Source organism: Rhea pennata, chromosome 6 (genome assembly GCF_028389875.1).
Source record: "Rhea pennata isolate bPtePen1 chromosome 6, bPtePen1.pri, whole genome shotgun sequence".
NCBI lineage: Eukaryota > Metazoa > Chordata > Aves > Rheiformes > Rheidae > Rhea > Rhea pennata.
In genome coordinates, this window is record NC_084668.1 from 35,875,552 (window position 1) to 35,903,142 (window position 27,591).

At 38.5% G+C, this 27,591-nt stretch overlaps 1 protein-coding gene across 4 annotated transcripts in view; it reads right to left on the reverse strand.

The window, feature by feature from the left end:
* Positions 1-27,591, reverse strand: part of PARD3B (par-3 family cell polarity regulator beta) — a 417,558-nt gene that overhangs the window by 277,995 nt on the left and 111,972 nt on the right. For all 4 annotated transcript variants that reach the window (XR_009958854.1, XM_062579370.1, XM_062579372.1 and 1 more), the window contains exon 3: positions 8,638-8,809. Coding sequence is in view for 3 of the 4 variants with exons in the window: in XM_062579370.1 (XP_062435354.1) it covers positions 8,638-8,809 (172 nt within the window). In the remaining variant the exon portion in view is untranslated. The remainder of the gene's footprint in view (positions 1-8,637; positions 8,810-27,591) is intronic.

A 27,591-nucleotide genomic window follows, 5' to 3' on the forward strand; every position in this document is an offset into this window, starting at 1 on the left:
AACTTGAAACAGAAAACGCTTTCCTCCCTACTTGACATACTTTCACGTGGGTAACTCCTTGCCCCAAAACAGCGCACTGTAAGCCAAAGACAAAGAGGGGGAGCAACCAACGGAAAACGCTCTTTGGGAAATCATCAGAGTCCGAGGGGCTATTAGAAAGAGCTGTGACTCTTCAGCAACCTACTCCGCACACAAGTCTATACCCTACGTTGCTGCCAAAGTCCTGGGGACGGAAGGAAGGGCTGGCTTATTCTGTAAACAGACAACCCAAAGACAGTAGAAAAATACTCAGCAGGTTGTTCTTTAAACGCGCCTTTCTCTAAGGTTGCATTGTTTTGCTGCAGAACAAAGATAAACTTCAGTAATGCTGGCGCAAACTTCATTTCCATGAATCAAGGACAACCAAGTAATATCAAGCTTGAAGTCATGAGGTCAAAATACATCAAGCCTGCACTCTGACTGAAATGAAAAGTTATCTTCAAACCTTCAGCTCTCCTGAGAGCAAGAACCATTTGTTTTAAGAACACTAGCAGACTAATTGGTCATCGCAATTCCTTAAAACCAGATTAAACTGAATGCCGCAGAGGAGAAAAATCTATCAAGTGTGGCGTCGTCCCAAAATGCCCATGATGAACAGCACGGAGAAGTGTTTGCTAGCACCACGCAGAGCAGCTTTCAGGTGCAGAGGAAGAGAAAGACACTGTATTTGCTTAAGCAAATAGCCAGTGTTGTCTGAAGCCAAAGCAGCACATGCTTTTATAATTCATTCCTTTAAAAAATGACCAACTTCAATATGTAATTTTTCCCTGAATCAGACAGAAGAGAATTATTATATGCATGTATTACACTGTCAGTATACTGACAAACAGACCTTGCAAGTTTAAGATGAACAGGGCAGTTGCATAAGGAAAAACGTCCTGCCTACTTACTCCAGAACAGCGTGTATACAAGTAACAACATTTTCTTTTTAAAATGAGTAATTCCAGTTCATATTTGTTTTCATGTATTTAAAAGAGCAGAATATATATATATTTTTGCTCTTTGTTTAAAAATGCACCGAGAATATATCCACCGCACAGTGTCTCAGTACCAACCTGAAAGCTGACTAGCCAAATACATTCTGCTGAAATGCCTCCAAGCCTACCCGTAATACTTCTACTTTACACTAGCAATATAGAGAAGGTATCTTTGGGGTCCTAAAGCTCCACAGACAGGTGACCTCCATAGCCCAAAGGTAAAAGCTTCAGCTGTCAGACCTATCAAGGGAGAAACTGCCCAAGGCTCTTGGAAAACAAAACTGCCTTCACTTCCCTCATACCTCTCCTCATAACAGAAACAGTGTTTCTGTCAAGTGCTGGGAAGATGACTGTGGGACAGCTTTGACTTACGGAGCACCCCGGGGAAAAAAGAGCCAGTCAGACCAAACGAGTATCTTGCACAACCCCATGAAGCAAGGTGCAAGTCAGAGCACCTCCAAGGGCACAGCTAAATATAAAAGGTTGATTAAGCAAAAAGATCAGTACATCTTCTGAGCCCCCTGAAACTACTTCAAGGCAGTCCTACAATAGTGCTAGTAAGTTACCCTTCCTGTACATTAAAAGACATAGCCATAACACCAATAACTGTATCAAAATGGAAATTTTTTTTTAAAGAAACCTAAAAGCTGTTTTTATCAGAGACTTAGCAAGGCATGCAAATTTTACAATATCACAGTACGACAGTTCTATGAGAAAGTAAGAGATTCCCACTACCAGACAATTTCCAAAGGGAGAAATTAAATTCTTGGAGTTTATAAAAAGAATTTTTTAAATCTTGATATCAACAGCTGTGGAATCATAAGCAATTATTTTTAAAAAAAACTTAAACTGAATTTTAACCAAACATTAATAAAGGTATAAATCTATATAGTACTGTATAGCGCTGAGACAATACAGTAAATGACATGCTAGATTTTATTGTAGTACCCAACAATCAAAGTAATCCAATTCCATCTGCTTCCCAAAAAGATCTTGTACACAGAAATGGCTTCAAGAAGCCTCTTCTACTTGATTCCCAAGGTAAAAGAAGAAAAAATAATTAAAAATATTACTTCCAGAGGGGGGAAAAAAAAAATCATGGTGATATCCGAATGTATCTCACTTTTTATTCCTACTTTAGAATTCAGAAGTGACAAGTATCACCAAATACTGCTTTTCTTCCTCCAGGCAAAATCATGACTACTTAGTGCCAGGAGAGGAGCAAGAGAAAAGCAGCAACCAAATTTGCGTGCACTCGACCATCATCTATCAAACAGAGCAAACAAGGAAACTGAACCAGTCAAGAAGGCATTTCAACTCAAAGTGACATGTCCATAAAATGGATCTTCCATAAATAATTAAATTAGTGCTCTCCTTTCTGCCCATACAGGCTGAATGGTAAAAACAAACTGACATCAGGAAAAAACAAAAGGCTAAACCTCTTACTCACCTTTTCTGTTCTGGTACTCACTATACAGAGAAAGCCGCTGGAGAACACTGAACTATTAAGTGCAAAAAGACACCAGGAAGGTACCAAAAACCTGTATACGGGTGCACAATAAATTTTAAAATAGCTTATGACAAACATCAAAATCTCAGACAAATACAGTTCCACTATTTTAATTTTTAAACCTTATAACAAAGTACAAATTCTACTTCTAAAAGTAAAGAGTATGTGCAAATATGCTGCTAAGTTACATACACCACGATTTACAGCTACGTGCTAGTGTTTTAAAGAAAATGGGACATTTCTGAAGCCACAGTGCCCTATGTGCTCTGGAGGTGCTATGTGGCAGATAAGGCCAGTGAGCACCCACAAGCCCTTGCCTATGGACTAGCTCTCTACAGACAGAGAAGTACTTTTCCCTGGACATTAGCTTAACAAGCATCTAAGGGCAGCAGCTTAAAATAACAGGGATACATCAGGTTCACAAGCAGAGGAGGACTGGTGAGTTAGAAACCTTCCAGCCTGAAGTAGGTAAATACCCAAAACAAAGTGTTTGAAAATAGTTTAGGAAGAGTACATCAATTTGCCCATAAATTAGTTGTTACACTAAAGCTGTGGTTTACCACTCTGTGTTGGTAGCTCATTTTTAATAATTTTATCAATAAATGCATATTTGCCCCAAACCCTCAAACTATTAGCTCACCAGACAGGGCTATTTGCAAGTTTTGTTAGCAGTATATGTATGTATATTATATATGTAGCCTCATCTATTGTAGACTCTCTATAGTTCTTACACACTACATGCAGGACTATCATCCATGACCATGGCCAAGGCGAGAGAACAACAGTTTAATCGTACATCAACATTAAAATGATAGCTGAGAACAGCAAATAAAGGCTATCAGGTAATTAGGTCTGCAAAGGGAAGCCCCTTTTCTGCAAAGTCTTCTCAGTCACCACTTCTGGTGAAGAAATACTTCATATGAAATAATTTCATATGAAATATGAAATAATATAAATAATGTTATCTAATTGCATGTGGTCAATCAAAGAAGATGCAAGAATGATAAGGACAGGAAATGAAGCATTGCTAAAGATTTTTTACAAATCTAACTTTGAAGAATTCCAGTGCCTTATGGAAAGGCTAGGAAAGCTGCTAACTGTAGGTTATAGCGTGGCTCCAAGAAAACTGGTAAAGTCTAGTCTTTAAAGGCTGCACCAAAGTTCAAAGGCAATGCTTCGCCTACAAGAGCCTGTATCCTAGGCAGGGATACAGCTGAGGAGCAAATGCAGACTGCCTTACTTTCACCACGTGGTAAAACCCTGTGGCTACACAGGATACTCTGATACACTACGATTTCACAGCTCACTCTAATGTTTTGTGTATACATAGTCTTATACCTAAGAAATTGTGTAAAAATGGCAACGAAGACACTAAGACAGTGTTTGAGGTTAAAGATTTTTTTAATTTACCTGGACTATATTTTTCAAGAGTAAAGTAGATATTTAGTTGCCTGTTTTTCTTTTTTTCTTTCTTTTTTTTCTTTTCTCTTTTTTTAATTACTTCAATTTCTATATCCCTAATTTACTGTGGAAAGTTCTGCTTATAAGACACTCAAAGCAACAGTCTCACAGACCAGCTCTCTTTCCTGCCAGCTCAGCAACTGTGCCTACACATTCTCTACTTACCCTCAGAAATAACCAAATCAGTAATTTTTTTCACTGTTTCAAACAAATTAAATGCCTGTGTACTTCTATAAATTTTATTATATGTATCAACAGCTGTCTTTATCAACATTTGTATATTGTGTCATGAAACTTACTCCTTACCCAATCACATTCTCTCAAGTGGAGATTTTTTTTTTTTTAAAAAAAAATCTTAATTATTTCATTCTTAACTGAAACATACAGCAAGATTTTCACTATTAAAAATGGCTTTTATATTTTGATAGGAGCAAATTAAAATTCCTGGTGGCCCTGATATTCTTTTGCACTATGCTTGAACGATGAATGGAAAGGAGAAAAGGAACTGGAAGCATAATTAAACCCAAAGCCCTCTGCAGGGTGTACTCTCAGCACTCCTGTTCATTAAACAAAACAAACAAAAAACAAACAACAACAAAAAAAAAAAACAAAACAGAAAAGCAAGATGCTTGGAAGATCTGCTCTGAATGGAAATAAAATAAGGAATATGCCCCCTTCCCCTCTTCATGTTTCTACAGAGATAGAATATTAGAATATTACTTTTCCAAAGCATTCCTACAGGCCTGAAGAGAACACTGCTACTTCTCCTCAAAGTGTATATATATATACACACTTTATATACTTATATATACTTTCAGAGAGAGAGAGAGAGAGAGAGAGAGAGAGAGAGAGAGAGAGAGAGCGCGCAAAAGTACACGTGGCATCAGCATTTGCCTTTCCTCTACACCTGAAGGCACCAGAGCAGGTTTCAATAGCCGATGTGACTTCTGCATAGCGGAAGAGCTAACTGTAGGAAAAGGGCTGTTTCATCGGGTCACTGTTTTGGTAACCAGGCTTAATAGGAAAACAGGTTACAAAACCTTCTCCCCACTTGAGACTTTCCTATCTACTGGAAGTAAATGACTCAGGTTCCCTGAATATCAGCACCGCAGTAAAGCCTTTCCAGCTCTAAGAAACCATCCAGCGGCGCTTACTTTGAGATCCAAATTCAGACAGTGTCAGCAGCAACACCCGTCAGGCCAGTTCTCCGAGTGTGCTGCACAGATCAGATGCCAGTATTTCACCTCACGTTATGGAGGCAACAAATAGTGCGTTAACTGATGGCATAACTCATTTCTCTTGAATTAATCACCGCGAAAACCCATACCCACAAATGTGCCTGCTGCTGGAACCCTGAATTACCTTGAAAAGTGGAAATGCATTAATTTCAGGGAGGGGAAAGACTGCAGAGAGGCTGAGTTACCTGAAGATTGTTAGGAGGTACTAGCTAAGTATTAAGAAAACAACTTATAAAAAATAAAACACACTTTTTTTTGCCCTAATATTTTGCCAGTATGTGGAAACAATATAAGATCTAAGGTACCTTTAATTTTCAAGTGAAACACAGGATTGCCTTAAACAAACAAATAAACAAACAAAAAAAAAAAGAAAACAAAAAAACTAAAAAATTCCCTCATTCTAACATTTTCAAAATTACAAATTTTTACTTTTAACTACATAATGGAAAAAGACTCAGATGTAAACTGGTTAATATCTAAAGTGTATGATCATAAAACAAAGTGAAAGAGTAAACTATGAACTAAAGAATAATTTTTTCCCTCTTCCCCATCTCTAGCCATGCAAAGGCTTTTACACCAGGTATAACAAATGATTAGCTAGCTGGATCAAATACACAATTTTCTAAGAGGAAAAAGTTTGAAGGCAATCTCTTAAGTCCCTTTTCTAAAATCTATGTTACTTCTTTCACGTTTGAGGATGATAACATTTAGTTTTACATGTTTATTAAGCATCAAGCCCTAAAAATTCCCTGGATATATCATCAGAAACATATCAGTCCTAGACAAAACAGTGGATCTCCTTACATTACCTACAACATATTCAAAAAAATTAACATGCACAAAATTGCTCTGTAGTCTGACCATTTATTTTAGCAGTGGAGTCCCTATATTTATTCCTAAAGGTATTCTGTAAAAACACCCTCTAAAAGGCCAAGAAAATGACAGTTTTTGAAACAGTTCTGCTGGGGAAAGTTGCAACATTTAAAAAGAGTTTTCCTTCTCAGACTTGCTTATTACGTATATTTGAATCTCATCCTCGTTCTTAAAGCAATGAAAGTTTTTAAAAAATTTTTTTTTTTTTTTTTTTACTTCTGCTAGCAACACTGAGCCAATTCCATAATTATACAGGCAGTCACACTACTGTGGTTCATGCATCAGTGATAATGATGCAACTAAATTCTCCTATTTTTTTCATTTACTTTTCAATCTGCCTCAGGTGGAATTAATTTTTATGACTGTGAACTTAAACTGGAAACATAGATAAAACTCTATAGACTAAAGAATTATTATCAGTGATGAAAAATCCAGAAGAGAAAGGAATTAAGTTTCAGAGTCCAGAGTTTGCAGGATTGACAGGTAGAAAAATCTTTCATTTAACTTGTTAAAACAAGACAATCTGAAAGAGAAACATCGAGACAAATGCTTTATATTTATGTGCTCTGTTTTAAGAAGCAAGCAGTCATTTTAATTTCAAATGTATATTACTACTGCATTGAAAACAAAATAGAACCCTAATTAGCTACTCTTCTTACACTATATTTAATCTCCTTTAACTTCTCTAATAGAAGGATTCCACAAATGCCATGAAAATTGAACCGTCAGGTAGCTTACAGGTGAGACTAAGAGCACTAGCATTTAACTTAACTCTTTTACATAAAATTGCATGAGGCTGAAATACTGAACCCAAACTTGTATATAATAGTTAGGCTAGACAAATCACTTTCACCTTTTATCTTTTTCTTTTAAAAACATGCTTCTGAGGTACCTGGAGAACAATCTTCATCTTCCAAAACACAGTAAACTGTGTTACATCATGTTATTTAAAAATATGTAACAAAGTAACAAATTATTCAAACATAGGACCTTTAGCCACAAACTTTTCCATACTTCATGCATATCAAAAACACCCCTCTCAAATAAATACAAGTTATGTCACAAGTGAAGTCTTTTCCTGAGGTTATAAGTATGAAACACTCCTGCACGTCACAGAAACCAGAAGCAGTCTTTAAATGACTTGTTGGAACAGAAATTTGAATCTAAAAATTTTCATACAATTCAGCTTTGAACATTTTCTACAATAGGCACAAAATCTGGCATAGACTTCAGTTAAAAGTGAAGCTATGCAGCCTTGTCCAGTGAATTTAGTAGAAAATTTATCCTAATTCTTATTTTTTAAATCAGCCTCTTCCTTTATAAATGCAATTGAAAAAACTCAGACAACTGAACTTCAGTTTCTGCAGTCATAACCAGATCACTTCTGCAGCAAGAGTAGTACGCAGAGACGCAAGGCTCCATCTTTAACCCACCTGCTCACGCTCTGGAGTTTTACTGTACTCCATTACACAGCTGCCAGCAACATGCACAAATATTGGGTGAATTCAAGACATGGAGATAATTCAAGTTCTTAACTTTTATGGTTCAAGCCACATCACTGATTTTATCATGCAATTTGGGCATACAAACTTTGGCAATGGCCTCTCAGGGAAAGCAGAGAAGCCTCAATGAACATCACTCATTTGCTAAACACTGTCAGCATACTACTGCTTTACAGTAGTACTTCAGAAAGTAAAGGGATTCACCTTCAGTCTGCTTTCAAAAGCTTCTGTATCTAGGTGACAGCTCAGCCTGCTCTCAGTCCCAGAAAATATTTCAAACTGCTTTGTGTCCAGTGTACAAGACTAGCTTGTCATAAGTTGAAACCAGTCTCTGAAGTCTGGTCTTCCAGGCATACAGTAACAACACAGCACTACAGGACTTCACATAGTGCCCTCCACTATAAAAAGGAATTAAGCAGAAACCCCTCCTAATCAGTCTGCTCACTTGGAAGTCAGATGGGCTACTAGACTCTGCTGCTCACTTGCTTCAAAGGAAAAGTGTTAAACTGCTTGCAGTATCACCCTCTTCCTACCTTCTGGCCCCAAAATGCTGGACGAGCTCAGGCAATTGGGAAAAGCACTTGCAAGCAGCAGTTTCACACTCATTGAACTCACGTTCCTCAACAAAACTGCTAACTCTTTTTCCCCAATAACTTCATAATTTTAAAATACTTTGTATAGGTGTTATCTCTTCTGCTCCCAGATTACAGTGGAGGTTTGCCTGCAACGCACCTGGACAAAAAGGAGAAGAAAGAGGCCCCAGCTGTACGAACGGGCTTAACATCCAGTGAGATGCAAGGCTCAGACGCACACTTGTCATGTCCACTTTCAGTGTTCAGCACTAACTCTTTAAAAGCCCAATTTCTGTCATAAAAAAGATCATCTTCACTGAATTCTGAGGTAAATGATAAGGTGCTAAAAAACAATTCTATAAACACACAGAACAGCACCATAGATATACTAAGAAAAGAAGAAAGGTAAGAAAGAAAACACAAGATGTTGGTCAAAAAAATTAAGAAACAATAAGATGTACATACCCAGCTTCAGTGCCGAAGGAGTCACTTCAATCTCACCACCAATTGGCTGGAAAGCAGCCAGCTGAGCAGCCACCTCTGTCTCAAAAGGGTCTGGGCTGTTTCTGTCAGTCAAAGTGCCATTGATGCCATCAGTCTTATGGTGAGGTTCTTGCTCATCATAAACAGCAATCAGCTATCAAAATAAAAGATAATACAGTTGCCACATTTATAGTATTTCATTTTTAAAACACACAAATCTTATCCCTTATGGGACTAAAAAATACTGATCATATTTGAAAATTGCTAACAGAAACAATGTACATTCAGCAAAGCACGTGCACTTGCGTTTAAACACGCTGAATTCAATACAACTTAAGTATACAGTTCGGCACTGTGTCGTGCCAAAGGCATGCTTTTCTCAGAGTTAGCATGTTATGATTAGCTAGCATCGTACACTGTTTAAAATATTTAGATCTGAACACGCTTAAGAACACAAACCAGAAATTAATTCTTTGAAGGTAGGGGATGGTTGTATTTTAAAATTCTGGTGTTACCGACAGATCCACCGAGACTGACAGACTGACTCACCCACACATGGAAGTTGTGCTGAGTGAGCAGATACAACTTTTAAGTACATTACAATTATATTCCAAGGATAAACCATTTCCAGCATGGTGACAGAGTAGGGAGTCTTTCTAATCCCCCAACCTATGCCTGTTTTAGGCCAAATTAACCTGGACATTTACAAGGAACTTCCTCTGGTCCCTACTAACATGAAGTGACCAGATAGCTGTTGGTAATGCTGTATCTAACGTGCGTTATCTCAGTTCCATGTGGTTAGACGGGAAGTGCTGTCACAGCTCTGGATCTGGAAAAGCAGAGGTGAATTTACAAGGAAGCTACGTGAATCAGACGACCTGCTGTCCCCAAGGAGCCAGGGAGCTGGCGCCTGGCAGCCCAGGCCAAGCCAGAAGGGGACGATGGCAGCCCTTCAAGTAGTTTGCCTGCCTGCCGTCGTAAGTCTGAGCAGCGCAGTCCTCCCACGCCAGGCAGCAGCTTTGCCTGCTCAGCGCAAGACGACAACTTCATCTTAGGGGTTCATTTATGGCACTTTTCCTGAACTCCTCATTTACTAAAAAACTTATTTAGCTCATCTTGAATTTAAAAAGACTACATCACACACAAATTGTTAAAATATCTGTATAAAAAAGTTTAAAGGGTTGATCTACTCCTCTCTGCCCCTCGCTCTCTCATTAAGGCACGTGTACACAAATCTATCAAGTTATTAATGCCTCACATCTCCTCCAACACTCCCAAGACATGTGTCAAAAAACACGTCCCTGGGAGTAGCAGTGTACTGAAACAGAGACAAACTTTAAAAGAAACTCATTTGCCTACGGGAAAAAATGAATGTATGGGGGGGAGGGGGGAGAAAGAAAATCCTGAAGTGCCTTCTAAGGAAGAAATCGACATTTTCAGGTCTTCCACTCATTTATAATTTGGTTGCTAGAAATGTGTCAGTTCATATTTACCAGTGCATATTTCAGAAGCACACAAATGCCCTTAAATAATTAGGTGGAAAGCCTGCTCTCCTTTTTCATCTGCCGCCTGCTGCCTTCCCATCACCACACGAACAGCTCTCAACACATACAATTTGCTCGGTATTTTCCAAAGCTTACGGGAATTACGAGATTAATTCCAGGAACAAAGACAACTCTGTCCTTTATTACTGCGTTACAAGGAAACTACCCAGGTGTTCATGCCGCATTCATCAGCCGGCCATCGCTACGCCTCCCGCCTACGTAGAGGCGGAGGGGGGACTGACAGCCAGACGCAGACACAGCTACAGAGTCTTTTCTTCTTCAGTTTTAAATGACTGCTAACGTTGACCTTACGGACAAGCTGATTCTGTACAAATCTGTAATGGCAAGAATCGAAGTCTATAACAATTCAAGAAGTTTCACAACTGTGGCTCGTTCCTACAAAGTTTTTTTTTTTTTCCTCCCAATCTCACTTCTTCTGTGGAAGCTTAATTTCTGACCAAGTAGTTTTTACCACAGAGGAGAAGATTTATACTATGCAAGACCAGTCTGCCGAAAGCACAATGAAAAGCCAGAAAGGTAAAACAGTAGCAGATTTACTTTAGCATTACCCTGTTCCTCTATACTTTAAGTATTTGCCGTGGCTTGCCAGCAGAGACAAGCGCGCCGGTCTGACCCTGCACAGCCACTCTTGCAGGCTCATGTACGTTACTGCATTACTGCATGCTGCACTGGCTGTTCAGGTTTCCAAGCGCTTTACGTGTCCCCTAGTCTCTTAAAGATCAAATGAAGCTTTAGCAGTGAATTATTTCAGCAAACAGGAACAAGACAGACCACAGGCAGTTTTCTGATGGCTGCAAGACCAGTAGCTCACCTACCGGTCAACATAGAGGCAAGCTGCATTACTGCTTGACACCAGTAATGTCACTGGCTCCCCAAGAACCAGCAAGTTCCCAAGCGCCCAACAGCTGCCTCGACAGCCGTCAGCAGGGAGCTTCCTTCAGACAAATCACAGGAGAAGATAGAAAACCCAGTTCTTCACCTTCATAATCATACGGAAGAATTACAAATGGCTGGGAGACCGTTCCAATTCTGAACATTGGAGTGGTTTCACCTATCAAGTAAATTCAGCAGACTGAGATACTCATGTCAGCTCCTCCCCTCCAAACCCATGCAGCAGAGTCATAGACCACACGCGCGCACACCCCCGCTCCCCGACGGGCCCCCGACCCGCTCCAGCGCTCCACTGCCAAGGCCGCCTTGGCGCTGGCGGGCCGCAGGACAGGCCCCAGGCACGGGCCCTGCCGGGGAGGGGCAGCAGGGCCCCTGCCGCGGGAACACGCGCCGGAGCCGAACCACGGCGGCCGCCCGCCAGCGCGGGCAGAGCTCTTTCTTACTGCTGTTGCTCCTCGAGTGACCTAAGTGAAAAGCTGATGGTTCCCTAGTCTCCACCCAGGCACTATTTTGACAGATTAAAAACAACAAAACAGACGAAAACCCAACCCAAAAACACACCATCTTTCTGGTATGGAACACACCATCAATTAAGTAACATGATCTAGATTTAAACTCTCATTTTTTACAGTGTGTAGAAAGAAAATATTTCAAGTACCACACACACTGGTAACAAAGATTTAATGTCTTTCCTCACCAATGAAATAAACAGCCATTTATTTTCTAAAATGTTTATTCAGGAGGGAACTACTCAAGACTACAGTTACCAATAAGGTTCTCCGGTAGCAATTCTAACTTTATAAATATGCTACAAATCAATCAAAACATCATAAATAACAGCTTCAGGTTTTCAAAGGGAATGAATACAATTAAGGTTATGTAAAACAGTTATTCAAAAATAATTGTAGTAATTGACTTCTCATTTCCAATATGGAAAATTCTTTAATTAGAACAGACTGCAAAGCCTCTCCTGACACAAGAGAAAACATCTTCCAGATGTGTTAAGAAATCCCATACAAGTATATTATGAAATACTCTTTGCAATACTAGTTTATCCTTTGCTAATATTTATAAACATTGCAAGTTCCTTAGGTCATCTTTTTTTTATTTTTTTTAAACATCAAGACATTACTGTACAAATTTGTAAGCTACATAAGTCATCCCGTTACTCTATTTGGGTGTTGTATGCTTGCTGTACTTAAGCATTTAAGTTTTCTGAGTCATTTAAAGAACATGACTATTTGCCAAAGATATCCGTAGTTCTGTATAACTGAAATAGTAGCAACACACATTGCTCTGACTTCTATTAAAAGGTGTTAGACTTCAACAACCTACCTAGACAATTAATAAGTTATCAAAACTTAGCACTTCTCCATGTTATTTTAGGTTACTAAAACCCACCATTACTTGTATTTATATTGTTGCTGTCTTATGTTGTGACTGTAAACAGTTTATTTTATTAGCATTTTCATAAGCGTGACATAATTTTACAAGCCAATTTAATAAGGTCAAATTTTGATTTTGCATGCTGTCCAATGGTACAGCTCTTTCAATCTTTTATTGATATTCCGATTATGGAACCTATAGAAAAGTAAAACAAAATTACATAAAAATTAAATGACTATATTCCCAAACACATAAAGCAACACACATGCATTCAATTAATATCAGCTCATTAAAAAACTTAAAAATAATTTAAAAAAAAGAGATAAATAACAACAAAGAGGAAAATGATGTTTTGGGGTGAAAGGGACCAAGGAAAAAGCAGCAAAATGTTTCGCCTATGGAAATAACCGGCCACTAAGATGCTGAAAACTGATGGAGTGTTTCATTTACAAACCCAGAAGAAAGTGTTCCTGTATCCCTGTTCTTATATAAAATAGTACAATTTCCAAGGGCTGTCAGTCCTTCCAAAACTAGTTACACCCTACTCGATAGCATAATTTTTAGCAATTTTGTTTTCACCCCATTTTTATGTCAATACAGGACTATGCTCTGAACATACAGCTAGCAACCATTTTCCTGTGTACTGGAATATGCTTCATATATATGAGGCAATAACAAAGTCATCCCCCCAAATTAGAATTGCAACAGTTTCAAATGTTAATTAAGCACAATTAAATGTAAATAATTTTGTGGAGTTTCAGAATTTCAAAGAAAAACAAATTATCACCTTTGACTGAATGCAGAACTTCACAAATCTCATATTAAGCACTCATCTGCAAAATCAAAAACTTTCTGTATCCCTGTATATCATTTTAAATAAAAGTTTCTAATTATTTCTCTTTTCAGACTATGCTTTTAACAACTAGTTTACTGTTAACAAGGTTAAAAACTGTACTTTTTGTACATTTTAATAGCTGTTCTAGGCTGAACTAGAGAATAGTCATCACTATTTCCTTTCCAGTCCCAAACACCATGGATGTACTCAAGGTACTGAGAGAGAAGGGATAAAATGAAATCTTGTTTGCAGTTAAATCACTCAGCTTTCAACTACTGTCTAGATTTAAAAGAAAAAAAAACTGAGAAAAAAGTTCCCAGTTACAGGCTAGCATTAGGACACAATTAAATAGATAAGATTTTCAACAATGGGAATGAAATTTTGAAAGACATGAAAAAGGAGTTAAATGTCTAACTTTTAGTACAACTTTTCAATTAATCTGGATCCTCTTACTCAGCTTTTCTACTTTCACAAGTTTTTTTTTTTTTTTTTTTTTATATATATATATATATATATATATTTTCCCTCTCTTTGGGCAACAAAGACTAGTAAAAAAAAAAGTTTTGTTTAGATGTGTTTGTTTCAGTACTGCTACTTCCTGTTCATGACTGCAAATGTTCATCAAAATAAGAGCTTGTTTTTTTAAACCATATCTGTATTTGACAGCCAGTGCTCCTGTTGGAGTGATTTTTACTTATAAAAAGGATGTTGAGAATTTTCTCCTTTTTTGCCTTTCCTCAGGAATGACTCTGACCTCAACAACTGTCCAGAGGGGGAAAATTAAAAGCCCACTGACTATCTCATTGAACTCTGACATACAGAGAAGCCATGGCTCAAGTCAGGACAGCAAATGAAGTTCAGCACAGGATGGCTTTACCACTTTGTCAGCTGTGTGCATGGGCAAATAAAAGATTAACCCTACGGATCCCAGATTCAGGGATCAGAGGGTAAGGCAGCAACACACACACTGCTTCTGTATGTAACATGCACATGTCAGAATACAGCAAAGTTTGTAATCAAAAATAAGATCAGAACAATTTCAACTCTCCCAGCTGCTATGGCCCAGCAAAAAGCCAGGCCCACAGCAATAGCTGGAGGAAGGCTGCAGTTTGATGGCCTCCGTGAGACACACATGGAGGGACAAGAACCCCCGCCGTTTGCTTTCCAGTAGCAGGGTGCTTTGGGCCTGGACAGTTCTTCACTGCCGCCCTCAGAGATGCTCCAGCACCAGCACAAGACAGAGACAACGTTCTCTCTTCAGACAGCTGTTCGCACCAGGTTATCTTAATTTCACAATCTGATATCTATTTGAGGCAGCCATGGTCTGACTTTCCCCCTTCCCCAACCACTTGTTTCCACTCCTCCTTCACACTAGCACCAGATCTTGCTGGACCGATGCTGAGCTGGTTCCAGGAATGAACGCAGGGAGAAAGCCAGCTCCAAATCTTTCAGCTCTGCAAGCCCCGTGAAGCATCACAACAAGTGCTAAGGCTGGCCCGGAAAAGCAACATGAATGAGAGGAGCAGTTTGGAGTGGACCACCTCTTCCAATAGTAAGTAAAATTAATGTTACAGCTGAGCTGATCAAACTGCATCCTCAGCCTCACAAAAGCAAATTTATGTCACCGCATCACTGAATTTACACCACCTCAGACTACCATAGCTTTTCATGTTCCAGTTATTGCATATCTCTGCACTGGTTAACCAAGTTGGACCATGGCTTGTGTCACAGCTTCCACAAGGTGATAAGCAGCACACTGAGGAGTACACATATATGTTCTTATTACGAAATCTGAACACAGGAGCAAGGAGAATGTTTCTTCAGTTTTCTTAAGGAGTTTATCATCCTAAAAAACTCTTCTACAGGCTGAAGTTATACTTTCTACTTCTGTCCATAAAGGGACAAATACACTTCAGAAAAAGGCAGTGAAAAATATTAAAATACAACACACCTTAAATGAAAAACTTTATATAGTCACTGTGGAAACTCTTTCAGAGCTCCACAAACTCATTAATGTAAAATCAAACTTTAAAATATTAGTTATGAAAGACTCCCAATCAAATGGCTGAAAGATCAAAGTCAGGCAATAGTACAACATAGACAGAACTAATGTAATTAGAGTACCTCAAAAATGGACAAAAGTGTTGTTTAATTTCTCAGCTTTCCTGGAGCTCTACAGCTTTTCTTCAGGGTTCTTTCAAGGTATTCTTCTGGCGTGCTCTGGTAAACACTTGAAATGAGATTCCTTGCATAACAGAGTTTGTCTTGGAATTCCTTTAACTTAAAATAAAGGCTGTCAAGGAAAAGTACCAATATACACACCATATGGCAGCCTTCATTCACACCTACATGTGAAAACAAATCACAAATACATTATACAAAAGCTATGGTGATTAGCCCATATTGTTTACCTATATGCCACAACTACACCAAAATATCTTCCAAAGACCCGACATTTTTCTGATTCTTATTGTTCATATTTCTTTTGGTATGACCTAAAGGCAGCCAAGAACAGCATCCTACAGTACACAGCACAGACACTGGTAGCCCCTGTTCTCAAATGTTTTCCATCTATCCAAAGCAAATATGGAGACGGAAGAGAAGAGATTCACCTAAGGCGACACCAGACTCAGCCTAATCTCCCGCTCTTTTGGGGAAAAGGAAAGCATTGCCTGTATGGAGGGATCCCTGACCTACGTGACAACATAGCCTCACAAGCCTTAGTTGTTTTGGCACAATTAAGTGGACTGAGCAGAGGCCAGAAACAAAGAACCACGGGGAAAATAATCGAGGCTCAGACTGGTGGAGCCCTGTAGCTTTTAGTTTGCTGAAGTGCACAAGGCCACTGGAGGTCCTCAATACTGCCAAATGCTCTAAATATACATATTTCACCCTAAGGAGGCACATGACTTTTTAAATGGCCAGAAGTAATATTCTGAATAATGCCTTTCTCAATAGAATAAAGCTGCACATTTGAAATTATAGCTAAAGTGTAAAAGTTTGCCCAATATTACCTAAATACCAATTTCTTCCAGTCTCCACGTTTTAATCGGTAGATCTTTTCCAACAAATTTGAGGTTCTTCCTCCTACCCATTACTTACCACATCTAAAACCAATTGTGCATGAAAAGCCAGCCGTGTGTGTGTGTGTGTGTGTGTGTGTGTGTGTGTGTGTGACCAAAGCACAACACATCCCTATCTTCCTATTACTTCATCCTAGACAAATAAGTACATTTTTCTGAAAGGTTGTGGCAAAAATTGATTGATGAGACCTTACATACTTGCTTTTTCCTGCCCACCTATTCCTCCATTGGCACATGTGACTGTACTTCAAACAATGCAGCTGATTGGGTACTTAACACTGATATTTGTGGCAAAGTTTGATGAGCCCTTCAAGTAGGACTGAGATGTAATTTTTAAAGCCACTTAGTAACTACTTAAGTGCTGTTATGGAGATCCATAGTAACAATACAGACGTCCCTTGAAGGTTGACTCTGGGTAGCTTCCTTGGCAGATATAAATGCTCATGCTAAAATGTCAAGGATCTATAATTATGATGGCGGATGCATAAAAACATAAAACAAGCCTTATTAGCATTGATTGAAGTAAATATACCAAAGGACATTTCTCCTTTCTTGTATAAGGAGATTCATGTTCAATGCTATTTGTAGGCTGTCATATTCATTATGTTTTCATGTGAAATGGCTTCTGAGTTTTGCTAGATAAGAAATGCCCTTTGTTTTTATTCTTCCTCTATCCAAGCAAAAAAGAACAAATGGAAGAAGGATGGTAAAATGCAAGGTGGATTATTTCCTTTCTGTTTACCTTGAAGTTGAGTACTTTCACCTATATGCACTGCACAGATGACAAGCTAATTTTGGAGAGTTTATTTTACGACAATATTTTAAATGAAGTTATTTATACCAAACACTGTATTAGTTATTATAAATATGCTTGTCAAATGCACTCACTGTAATCTGTCTTTGAAAAGCTAAAGTTTACTGTGCCATGGTATCTGAAATAAGTCAGTTTATCCTTAGAAAAAGGAAGCACTATCACAGTTACTATATCGTGGTAAGGGTTGATAAATGTTCCCTTTCATAAAATGAATCAGTCTCTTATCTAATTTAAAACAGTACTTTGAGGCTAAATTAGCAGTTTAGCCCAATTCCATAGGCAAGCCTCCTATGGCATGCACTATAAAAGCAAGCTGGCTAACAGTACGAAAACGTATACTGATAGAACGAATACCCTTGTTGAACAACGGATCCACAATAACAAGCAATATTCTTAGCCACGCATGGAAAAGTGACCCAACAGGGTGGAAAGGCAGGTGCAGAGGGCCCAAGCTGCCCCCGGGTCCTGTCGCACCACGAGCAGCTCCGGTAGCCCACTTCTGCTTTTGCGGGCACTGTCCCTTTCAGAACTGTTCAGCGGCCCTCGCCAGTAAACTGCACTCTTACTGACTGAGCTAGAGAATAAACTGAGCAGCCCTTGGACTCATAACGCTCTTCATGGCTAGAGCTTTTCAACAAGCTTTCTAAGGAACCCTAAGCAGGAACAAATAAGCACTAATCAAGCCAGGACAGAACCACACGAGATGGGGTGCCAGGCACGTGCATTCACACTTGCTAGCACCCCACTACCCTCAGTCGTTTTTCCAGTAGTTTGCCTCTCACTCCACTCATACTCTACCTACTTTTCAACATGTCCAAATGTTTGCTTGTGGCCTGGTCTCCCCAAGTACCCACTAACTGGCTGCGGTCCCTAGGATGCCATTTAAGGCGGCTGGAACACCTCATGGCTTTGTAGAAAAGAGGCAGAGGCTGAGGGGGGTACAAGCGAGGGGCTGCTCCATGCTCCCATCCTTCCCCACCCAGTCACACCCGACCTGGATGTAGGAGCCCACAGGACAGAAATGGAGCTGGGAAAAATGAAATTAGGGAATCCATTGCCCATTTCTCTGTCCAGTTTGTCCCAAACTCTCTGTTTATGACCTGCCTTGGCTATAAATAGTTACAAATTTGGTTACAAATTTGACAAAGCAGAGCCTCTAAAGGTAGCTTGTTAAGCTTTAGTTATACACATACCTGAAAATTCTCAGAAATTTAAAACAAAGCAAAATGCAGTAAAGAGACATTACATCATTTCAGCAAGATCAGAACATATAATTGAAATTTCTGAAGTATTTACATGCCTCTTCATGTACAAAGCAATAATTTACCATGATAAAAACCACTATGTATCTGTAACTAAAAACAAAACAGAACAAAAAACACTGATACATTTTCCAGATTCCATTCCAAGTTTACAAGTACAGCATAAAGGGGAAAAATCACTTTGCTTGGCCTGATGGCCACACTTTTGCTAATCAGCCAAAAATTCACTTAGCCTTCTTAGCTGTAAAGGCACACTGCTGATTCCTGTCCACCTGGGCCACCAAGTCCTCTTCTGCAAATCTCTTTTCTATCTGTAGATGCAGCCAGTCTCATTCAACCCAACTCCACAACTTAAAAAAAGATTCAAGGTGCTGAATGAATAAAAATGAACAAAACCCATATCAGTGTCTACCAAGCTGCTCTATTCCACTTTTTTTCTTTCCCACTGTTTTGACAATATATATCAGGTGCAAAAATACAGTTTTTCCTATGGCCATATTTACTCAATCATAGTATATGAATCTGCTGTTTATTTTTAATGGCTTAGTACTTTTTGTAGGAAATCAAGGGAGGAGAGGACAAAAATATAAGGAATAGAGAAACTTCAAGAATGTTTAATTGTAAAAATCCATCGGAAAGTATAAAACCATCTGTACAGCATAACACAACAACTTTCCTTAGTATAGACAGGCTTCATAAATCTTGGGATGTTGCCACACAGCATACAGTTCTCACACTGTGTTTCTGTCTGTGCAGAAAAACATTCAGTATTTACAAATGCCAAGAGTCCTGTTCTTACCGATACCTAGTTTAGTGAGAGTGCATTATTTGTCTCATCTCTGGCACTATCTGGAGCCTGACAGACAGGCTCCAGAAAGGTAAGAGCAGGCTTCCAAAACCAATTGTCACTGTGACAGGTGCAGGGCTGTGTCTAATAAGCAAATGCTATCAATCCCTACTAGTTTGTTATTAATTCTGTCAATGAATGATATTCCTAAGAGGTTCTACACATTACAATACCTCTTTGAAACAACAAAAAATAGATACCTTCTACCTTCTTTGGAGAGTGTCCTAACTCTCCAAATAGTCGTGACCTTCTATGCTTCAGAGGCATAAGTACACCACAGCTGACCTTAATCTGAAGTAAGCATATTCCTAAAGCAAGTTCCTAAATGTCATGATTCTTTCGCACACAGATTTTGAGAAGAGTGGAGGAAAGGAGAGAGAAGAAGAGAGAAGATTAATAGAAGTGCAACAGAAACGTCACCAAAATCCTCAAAATCTATTTAGTAATTGGCTTGTTCACATAGCTGGTGTTATCATATTCACTAATTAAAGACCACAACATGAGATGTCGCCACTCACAGTAGCATAACAGTCTGTCTGTTTTCTGAGAGTGGGGCTTGTTCACTTGGAAAGGCAAACCAGACTAAGGACATTACCACAACTGAAGAAACCTTCCATCAAGTTATGCTCTCCTAGGAGACCAATGAGGAGAAAAAATTATGAAACATGCAGAAGCTTTCAGAGAAGCATGGTGGTTCCAAACACTTCAGCTCCAGAGACAGACACACTCAAGTAAGCTATTGGAACAGAGGGACTAGAAAAAAAAAATATTTTGACTTGACATCTTAATGCACCATTACTTTGAAAACAATGAAACTAAAAGTAAGATTTCCAGAGATAGTCACAGCTCTGGCAATAACAAAAAACCCCTTCAGTTACAATTACTCATTTCGGCAATCAGTTCATAACAGACATCCTACTGCTGCCTTGCTCATTATACTCCTTAAAAGAATGATCTACATGTTGCAAGTTTCAGTCATTTTTACCCTACCATTAGCTGCCCACAGCATAATTTCATAGTTTCTCAGTAAACAAATTAAATGCTGACATCATGCTCAAGATTCACAACAAAAATAAACATACTATTTTAAGGTTTTCTAGTTGAAAGGTGGAATTCAGAATATAACTGCCAAGAAAATGGTATTTGCCAGGTTAGTAACAGCAACATATGTATCCATGTATGTTGTGTATGACTTGGATGCGAATGCGTTTGCAAGCAAACAAGTTCTCACAAATGTCCTCGTTCTACTAACCGCACATTGGTATTTGCTATTCAGATACAAACGCGTCCTAATTAAACGCACAGGCAAAATAACAAACGTTCCCAACATGACACGAAAGCTCTTATCCGTAACTGATATTGCAAGTGCCTTTGTTAGTTGGGTTTTGAAACACTCCTCCTTTACAAGGCTCAATTTCAGTGTCCTAAGTACTTGCTGGACAACTACTTAATGCAAAGCTTTGCAACATTTAGCTATAAAAATGCAGACCAGAAGTCTCCCCCCACCCCCGAACACTGATACCTATCTTTATTGCAACTTTTTTTTAAATGAGACTGTCTTAAGCATTGAAAGAAAACTAAACTGTTCTGTTCTACTGAATACAGCATACAATACTGAGCATGCTTTCTTACCTATATTAATTAAAAGTTAAACTTGTATTAGTTAATAAACATGCTGAATATATTTAACCATGAAGGTGAATTCAATTAGATTCATATTACTCAGTGAAATAACAGACTTTGTACAAAATTATCTGAGGCCTTGCTTTTCTTTTTTAATGGATTGTTTGGATTCATAGCAGAATTATATTTGCTTTTCCACTGCCACATTGCCTTGTTAACAGACATTACTCAAATCATCTGAAATACGTGAATGTTCAAGTTGGTAGAAACTGCTAACAGCGTTACTGATTCACTTCATTGTCTATGTTTATGAAAGATTTTTGCACATGTTTCCTCCGGTAAAAACACAAATATCCTATTAAGAAAGCGACATTCTTGTTTCTCAGAATGAGTTTCTCCACGTGTACAGTCGTCAGTTAATCTGTGGCTATACCAGATCAAATGTTCAGTCATTTTCCTCAGGTAAACCGTATTTCTTCAGTGGCGTGCTACAGTTCAAGGCTTCCCATGCTTCTCAAAAAACAGAGGAAGAAAATGCACACAAAAATTCCTCACGAGATTACGCATGTATTCAATTCATGCTGGCCTGAGTCGTTGTGGTCTATGCAAATTATTTTCTTTCCAGGAAACAAAATGTTTCTTCATACTTTCAACTGAAACCAAGTCTTGCGGGTCCTAATCCAACATAAAATAAATAGCTTTTCATTAGTAATTCAGCAGGACACACGCTGCAGAGCTGAACAGTGTTGTTTAGGTAGATTTGTAAAATAACTACACTCCATTAAAAGATTTGGATGTCCAAAGTGCTTAAAAAATCCACTCTGTAATAAAAAAAAATGGGAGGCACAGTAAGCAAGCACAAGGGCATTCGCTATCTGCTTTGACACAAATTAAAATGAGAGGGTTAGGAGACAAAAAAGTTGCCTCTTCTCTCAGTTTTCATCTTTCATAGCCATAAAGAGCTCTCCAAAAGCAGAGCCAGGGCCCCGTTCAGTCGGAGCCCACAAAGGCAGGGCTCACTTTGGTCCCCTCTTGCTCAGGGCTCACCTTTAAAATGCAATTTTCATGAGGCTGCTCCCAAAAGCTTAGGCGTGGTACCTGCACATGCTCCAGGTACTCCCCATGCAGATTCAGAGGCGTCAGGAGAGCCAAGAAACAGAATCAACTTTTTTTCCCCTCGCACCCTAAGAGAGCTAGAAGAGTGGAAACTCATAAACCTTTCAGAGCCATTAGGAGAATCTGCCAAATACCAATAGCACAACATATTAAAACAGTTATCATCATCATAAAAGTTTTCATCATGGGTGCATAGAATAATTTTTTTTTCCTCACAATTGCATTTGAGATTAGAATTAGTTTTAAGTAAGTTAACCTACCAGAAGTCAAACACAAAGTGATACTTGTGACAAGGGGCTTGTGGTGCAAGCAATAGTTCTGTCCAAGCCTACAGTGAAAATACAGTTGAGTCCTTTGCCTTTTCTTATACATGCTGTTTAGGTTACCTGGGAGAAAAAAATAGGATTTTTAATCCAAAGGAAGCCTGCAGAGCTGTGTTTCCAGGCTGCTGACCCCTCCCAGTATGAGCAGCCAACTAATGAGTCCCTGGCCTCTCACCTTTCAGGACTTCAGTACAGGGAAGAGGCAAGGAGAGCAGGTCCATCCTCTTCCTCAGGCTCCAGGCCAAAGTCATTGCAATGGTTACCAGGGAGTTTCCGCTAGCCTCCTGGTTAGTCCTCACCTTGCCTGCTTGCAGGCTCTAGTAAGAAATTGCTACAGCTTCTGCTGACCTACAGAGCTCCTCATCTTTGGAAGTGCCACCCCTTTCCACCAGAATTGTAATTCATTACACTGTTTCTGATCTACCTTCCAGTTGCCGCTTAGCAGCATGGGGAGAGGTAGGCTCTTGAGTCATCTGCAAGGTAACGTAAATTAGAGAAGAACAGTAAAAGGATTCTACAACCACTTCCTACCCTCCACAGAAATGCCCACAGCTTTCTAACAGGTTATAAAGAAATTCAAACTGTTGGACAGGGGAAAGGCTTGTGCGAACTATGAGGAGCTAAAGTTTCCTGAAGAAGTAAAGGGTAGACTCTCATGAGCCATAACACTTCTTGGCAAAGAGTATATTCTCCTCACTTCAGTTTATCCTGGCTATTCAAGACAACAGTCAGTTCATTCAAAGCAAAACAAAACCAAGCAAACAAACAAAAATCAAATTCACATACTAACTGAAAAAGCAGAGAAGTTTGCTCATCTTATTTTCATCATATGCCTCAAAATAAAAACTAAAGGGCAGCAGAACCCCGCAAGGGCTGAACATTCAACTCCTGAAGGACTCTTTCTGGTCTCATCTATTCTATCATCTATATAGTCTACCATACATTATCTATAAACTGCTTCTGCTTAGTATATCAGCTTTAAACACAAAACTCTTGATAAATCTCTTTTTTAGGACACATCCAGAGCATTTGCCATTTTTTCTTAACTAGAACTCATTTTAGTTCTCTGTAGCTTTAATTGAACTTCAATTTCCTAAACTAGCTTGATATAAGCCATGAAAAAATTAATATTCTACTAAATAAGAACTGTCACTCAGCATTTCCTACACTAAATGTAAAAATCAAGACTCTGAATAAATGTATGTTAACTATCATTGCATAAATATGCATATAATACATTTTCTTCATTAAAAAATGTTAAATTTAATATAAAGATATTTAATTGCACATCAACATTTTAATCATGATTAGCCACTGAAAATGAAGGATTTTTTTTGTAATAAATGTAGAATTACATATAATTCATATCCATTTACTTTAAATACATTTCTTGTTCACTCCCCAGTTTGGAAACAGGATGCATAACCCCTACTACCTAGTAGCTCAGGGCATAACTGCTACTAACACCTTTTCCCTTCTGCAGCCAACACAGTGTTATGCTAGCAATGATATCTATTGGGGACCCCAGTTTCCTACCAAAGGTGCAGCACTGAAGGTGTACCCGCACTCAATCTCTTAAGATTTTTTCTTTTCATGTCAATAAAATATTCTAAGCCTATTAGAATGCAAATATAAAGAGAAAGAGAAAGCATGCATAATACTATTAACATTCAAAGATTTCTTGGTGCCCATTATCAGATATTAATTCCTTCATTAACTCATGTTTTACCAAAAAAAAGCAATGCTGTTTGCAGCTGCATTTCACATGAACAAGAGAGGCAACAACTGCTCATGTGATTATGCACCTACTCTCCTCTGAAAGTTTCTGTATCCAAGAGCACCTAACATGCACTGTTTCTGCTTTCTTTACACACCAGGTATGCAAGGGTATGTTACTGCAAGACAACCTGGATTGCCCTTCCCCCCTCCGCCCCTTATTTCAGTATTTTTAGCCAGTCTCCAAAGACAGTCAGTCATTTTTACAAAGTCTCTAGACCATTTTCTTTCAAGACTGCTTAAATCCTTCTTACGACACTTTTGGAGGAAAAACAGAAGAAGATAGTGTCTTGGCAGCTGAGGAGCCAGTTTCAGTTACAATTGCACGGATGTGGCAGCTGCCAGCCAGGAGGCTGCAGGCAGATGGGAGAGCTCACTTCAAGCAGCCTTCCGGCACATTTTCGAGTACCTGCCCAGGTGAGATACACTACTTTGTGAAAACTACCTACCTTTACCAATTTCTTCCTATTGCACATTAAGGAAAATATCCTGTTAGGGGGAAGTCAAAGCAGCCTGCCATTTCACACACAAGAAAAGATGCCAAGTGAACAGTCACACTTTCAATTCTGCACATACAGTGTTTTGTCTACCCTTGTATGGAGTTTATTCCTAGATTAACACGGACCTTTGAATAGATGAAATGTAGATCCCTACGTGACATAAAATGCTTCTTTCACTATTACTTGCATTCTCTCTTTTACAAAGCCACAAGTTCAAGATTCTCAGATCAGCACCAGGTTAAGTTCACAACACATGCCAACATTGCAGTCATATTGCTGGTCCAGCAGGATCCTAGTGTAATGTTGCTTGGTCTTCGACATATACTGACCAACCTGATTAGTCCGCAAGTCTCTTCAGAACAAGACCTCCCAAAATATCATTAGAATAATCCTAAAATGCACAAAGCATCCAACAAGATCATAGGTTCACCAATACTCAGCAAATCATTAACTAGTATTTTTCAGATCTGAGTTTAAAAACAAAAACAAAAACCCAACGCCACTGATTACATTATCTCTGAGTCACATAGGGAGGGAGGTTTATCTTCAATACACATACCCCCCTCCACATCACATGGATGTGAAGTCTAGTGACTAGTTACAGCCCCTGTGAAAAGTCTGGCGCTTCTCTTGATTCCCTTATGAAACATCAGTGGAGGGACCCTCAGCAGAGGGGCTAAGAGTTGAATCAATGACTTCAATTTTCTTTCAGATCCATTTTGTCATCTTCCAAAGCAAAAGTAAAATATAATTAAATTAAAATAAAAAAAGAATTGATTTTAGAACCACATTCAAATATATAGCACTATGAACTGTTGCATAAACATGAGATAAATTTGTTTTCAAAATACTCCAAAAATCTAGTTCCAACCCCACTGTCATGATACAGATTCACAATGTCTTTCATACTAAGATAAACTGATAATCTCTGGCAATTAAAGCATATATCAGTACTACTAAAAATAGCCTAAAAAGAAATACGAACAAATAAAATTATCAGCTTTGCTAATAAACAGGAATTACAAAGCATTCCAATAATTTTTTAATTCAACACAGATTTTTTGCTAATCAGTGTGAGAGAATTTGAAGAATTTCTCTATATCATTAACAGATGATGTATCCTGAGCTAAACATGGAAAACCTGGAAATGAAGCCTACTGGTCTCAAGTTACTATTTTAACCTTGAAATTTTTTCTCCCGCAAAACATTTTTCATCAATAGCTTAAGGGCTGTACAAAATATTTATTGCAATTTTGCAAACAGGGGAAGTGGTGTGCTTTGTCAAGTCCTGTACCCACGACAGGCCAGAGAGCCAGCAGGAAGCTGCAGAACTGATGTGCCAGCTTGGTGCCACCATGTCTCTGTGGTCCAATGCAAATACTCATGTTACAAAAAGCAGTAATAAATTTTAATCTGTTATTTTTAAAAGGAAAAGGTCTCCAACTTTATGATCCAGCCATTCTCTTTCAAGCTCAAGTGAGGAGATTCCGCACAAATAGAAAGGCGCTTAGACATCTTTATTCAGCATTTCTAGTAAATCAGTCTTCAAGAACATTGAAGTCTTGCAGAGTTTTTACACAGGCCCATGCTGTCATAAGAGGATAATAGAGCTAGAAACCCCACCACATTCACTTAATTACTTGCACTTTAATTAAGTGCTTAAATGCCTTGTTGGGAGCATGTATAGCCATCTCTACAGAGAGAGGTGAGTATCATCAAGTAAAAGGCATGTGCTCTCAATAAAGCATTAGTCCAGCCTGGAATTTCTTTGTTGGGAACAGAATTCCCACACTGAGAGATGGGAAATTTAAAATTGCTGATATGCACTGATGAAGCTCATGTCTAACATCAACATACACCCTAAAATAAAGGCACTCCACTGCAAGGCTCATGCAGAAAGTGCATTGGAAAAAAAAAATTCAATGACTACGAGGCTGACAAGCATAACATTGATATTTTTCATATTATTCATACGAAACTTCATAAAAACTCTCATAAAATTCATCAGTTTTAAGACAGACCAACACTACATCCTTCCCCAAATCTCCTACTTAAGTGCACTTTTACAAAGAAAAGGCAAATTTTTCAACAGCCTTTAGAAAGCAGTCTCCTCCAGCCCCTCATCACTGTTGCTAAAAAAAATAGTAATGTAATAGATAACAGGTTTTCAGAGTAGGCAAAACATGCCAAAATAAAAATAAAAATAGAAATAAAACATAATTCAATCAGCAGATACTAATAGACACACATGACCAAACTCCTGATACATGCTACAGGCTAAGTTTCAGGGCTTCACATCCCCAAGGAACACCTGCTTTTCTCTGTAGTACGAAAGGCATTTCAAAACACAGAAAAGCATGAACAAGTAACTGAAGAAAACACATCTTAAAAAACATAGTTTTAACATGATTTTGGCAGAAGTGCTGCAAATCAACCTTTGGAGAAATTCAACAGACAAACACCCACAGTATGCACTAGCTTTGAATAACAGAGACCAACGGTACTTCTATAATTTTTAAATATTCAGCAGCTGCTTAGCAGCAGCTGTGAAAACTAGAGATGCACAAACAAAAAGAAAAAGGTTAAAAATTTTTTAAATCACAAGTAACTTAAAGACATGAACACTCATATTAAATGTAGGTATAAACAAAATGTTTCTTGAAACTTTAAAAATATATATGCTGCCTTTAAAATGAGGATAGAGGAAAAAATATATTCCTTCATATTTTGATCATACAACAAGAATTCAATTTCAACGATGCAATTCTAATGAACCAGTACTGATTACAATCTTTTCTATAAAAAGGTATGCAAAACCAACAAATAAAATGCATCAGAGCTCAGTAAAGATCAGTAGTTTAGTCTCAATGTTATCTACTGCACATCTGCCACACCACATTATCTTACTACTCGAG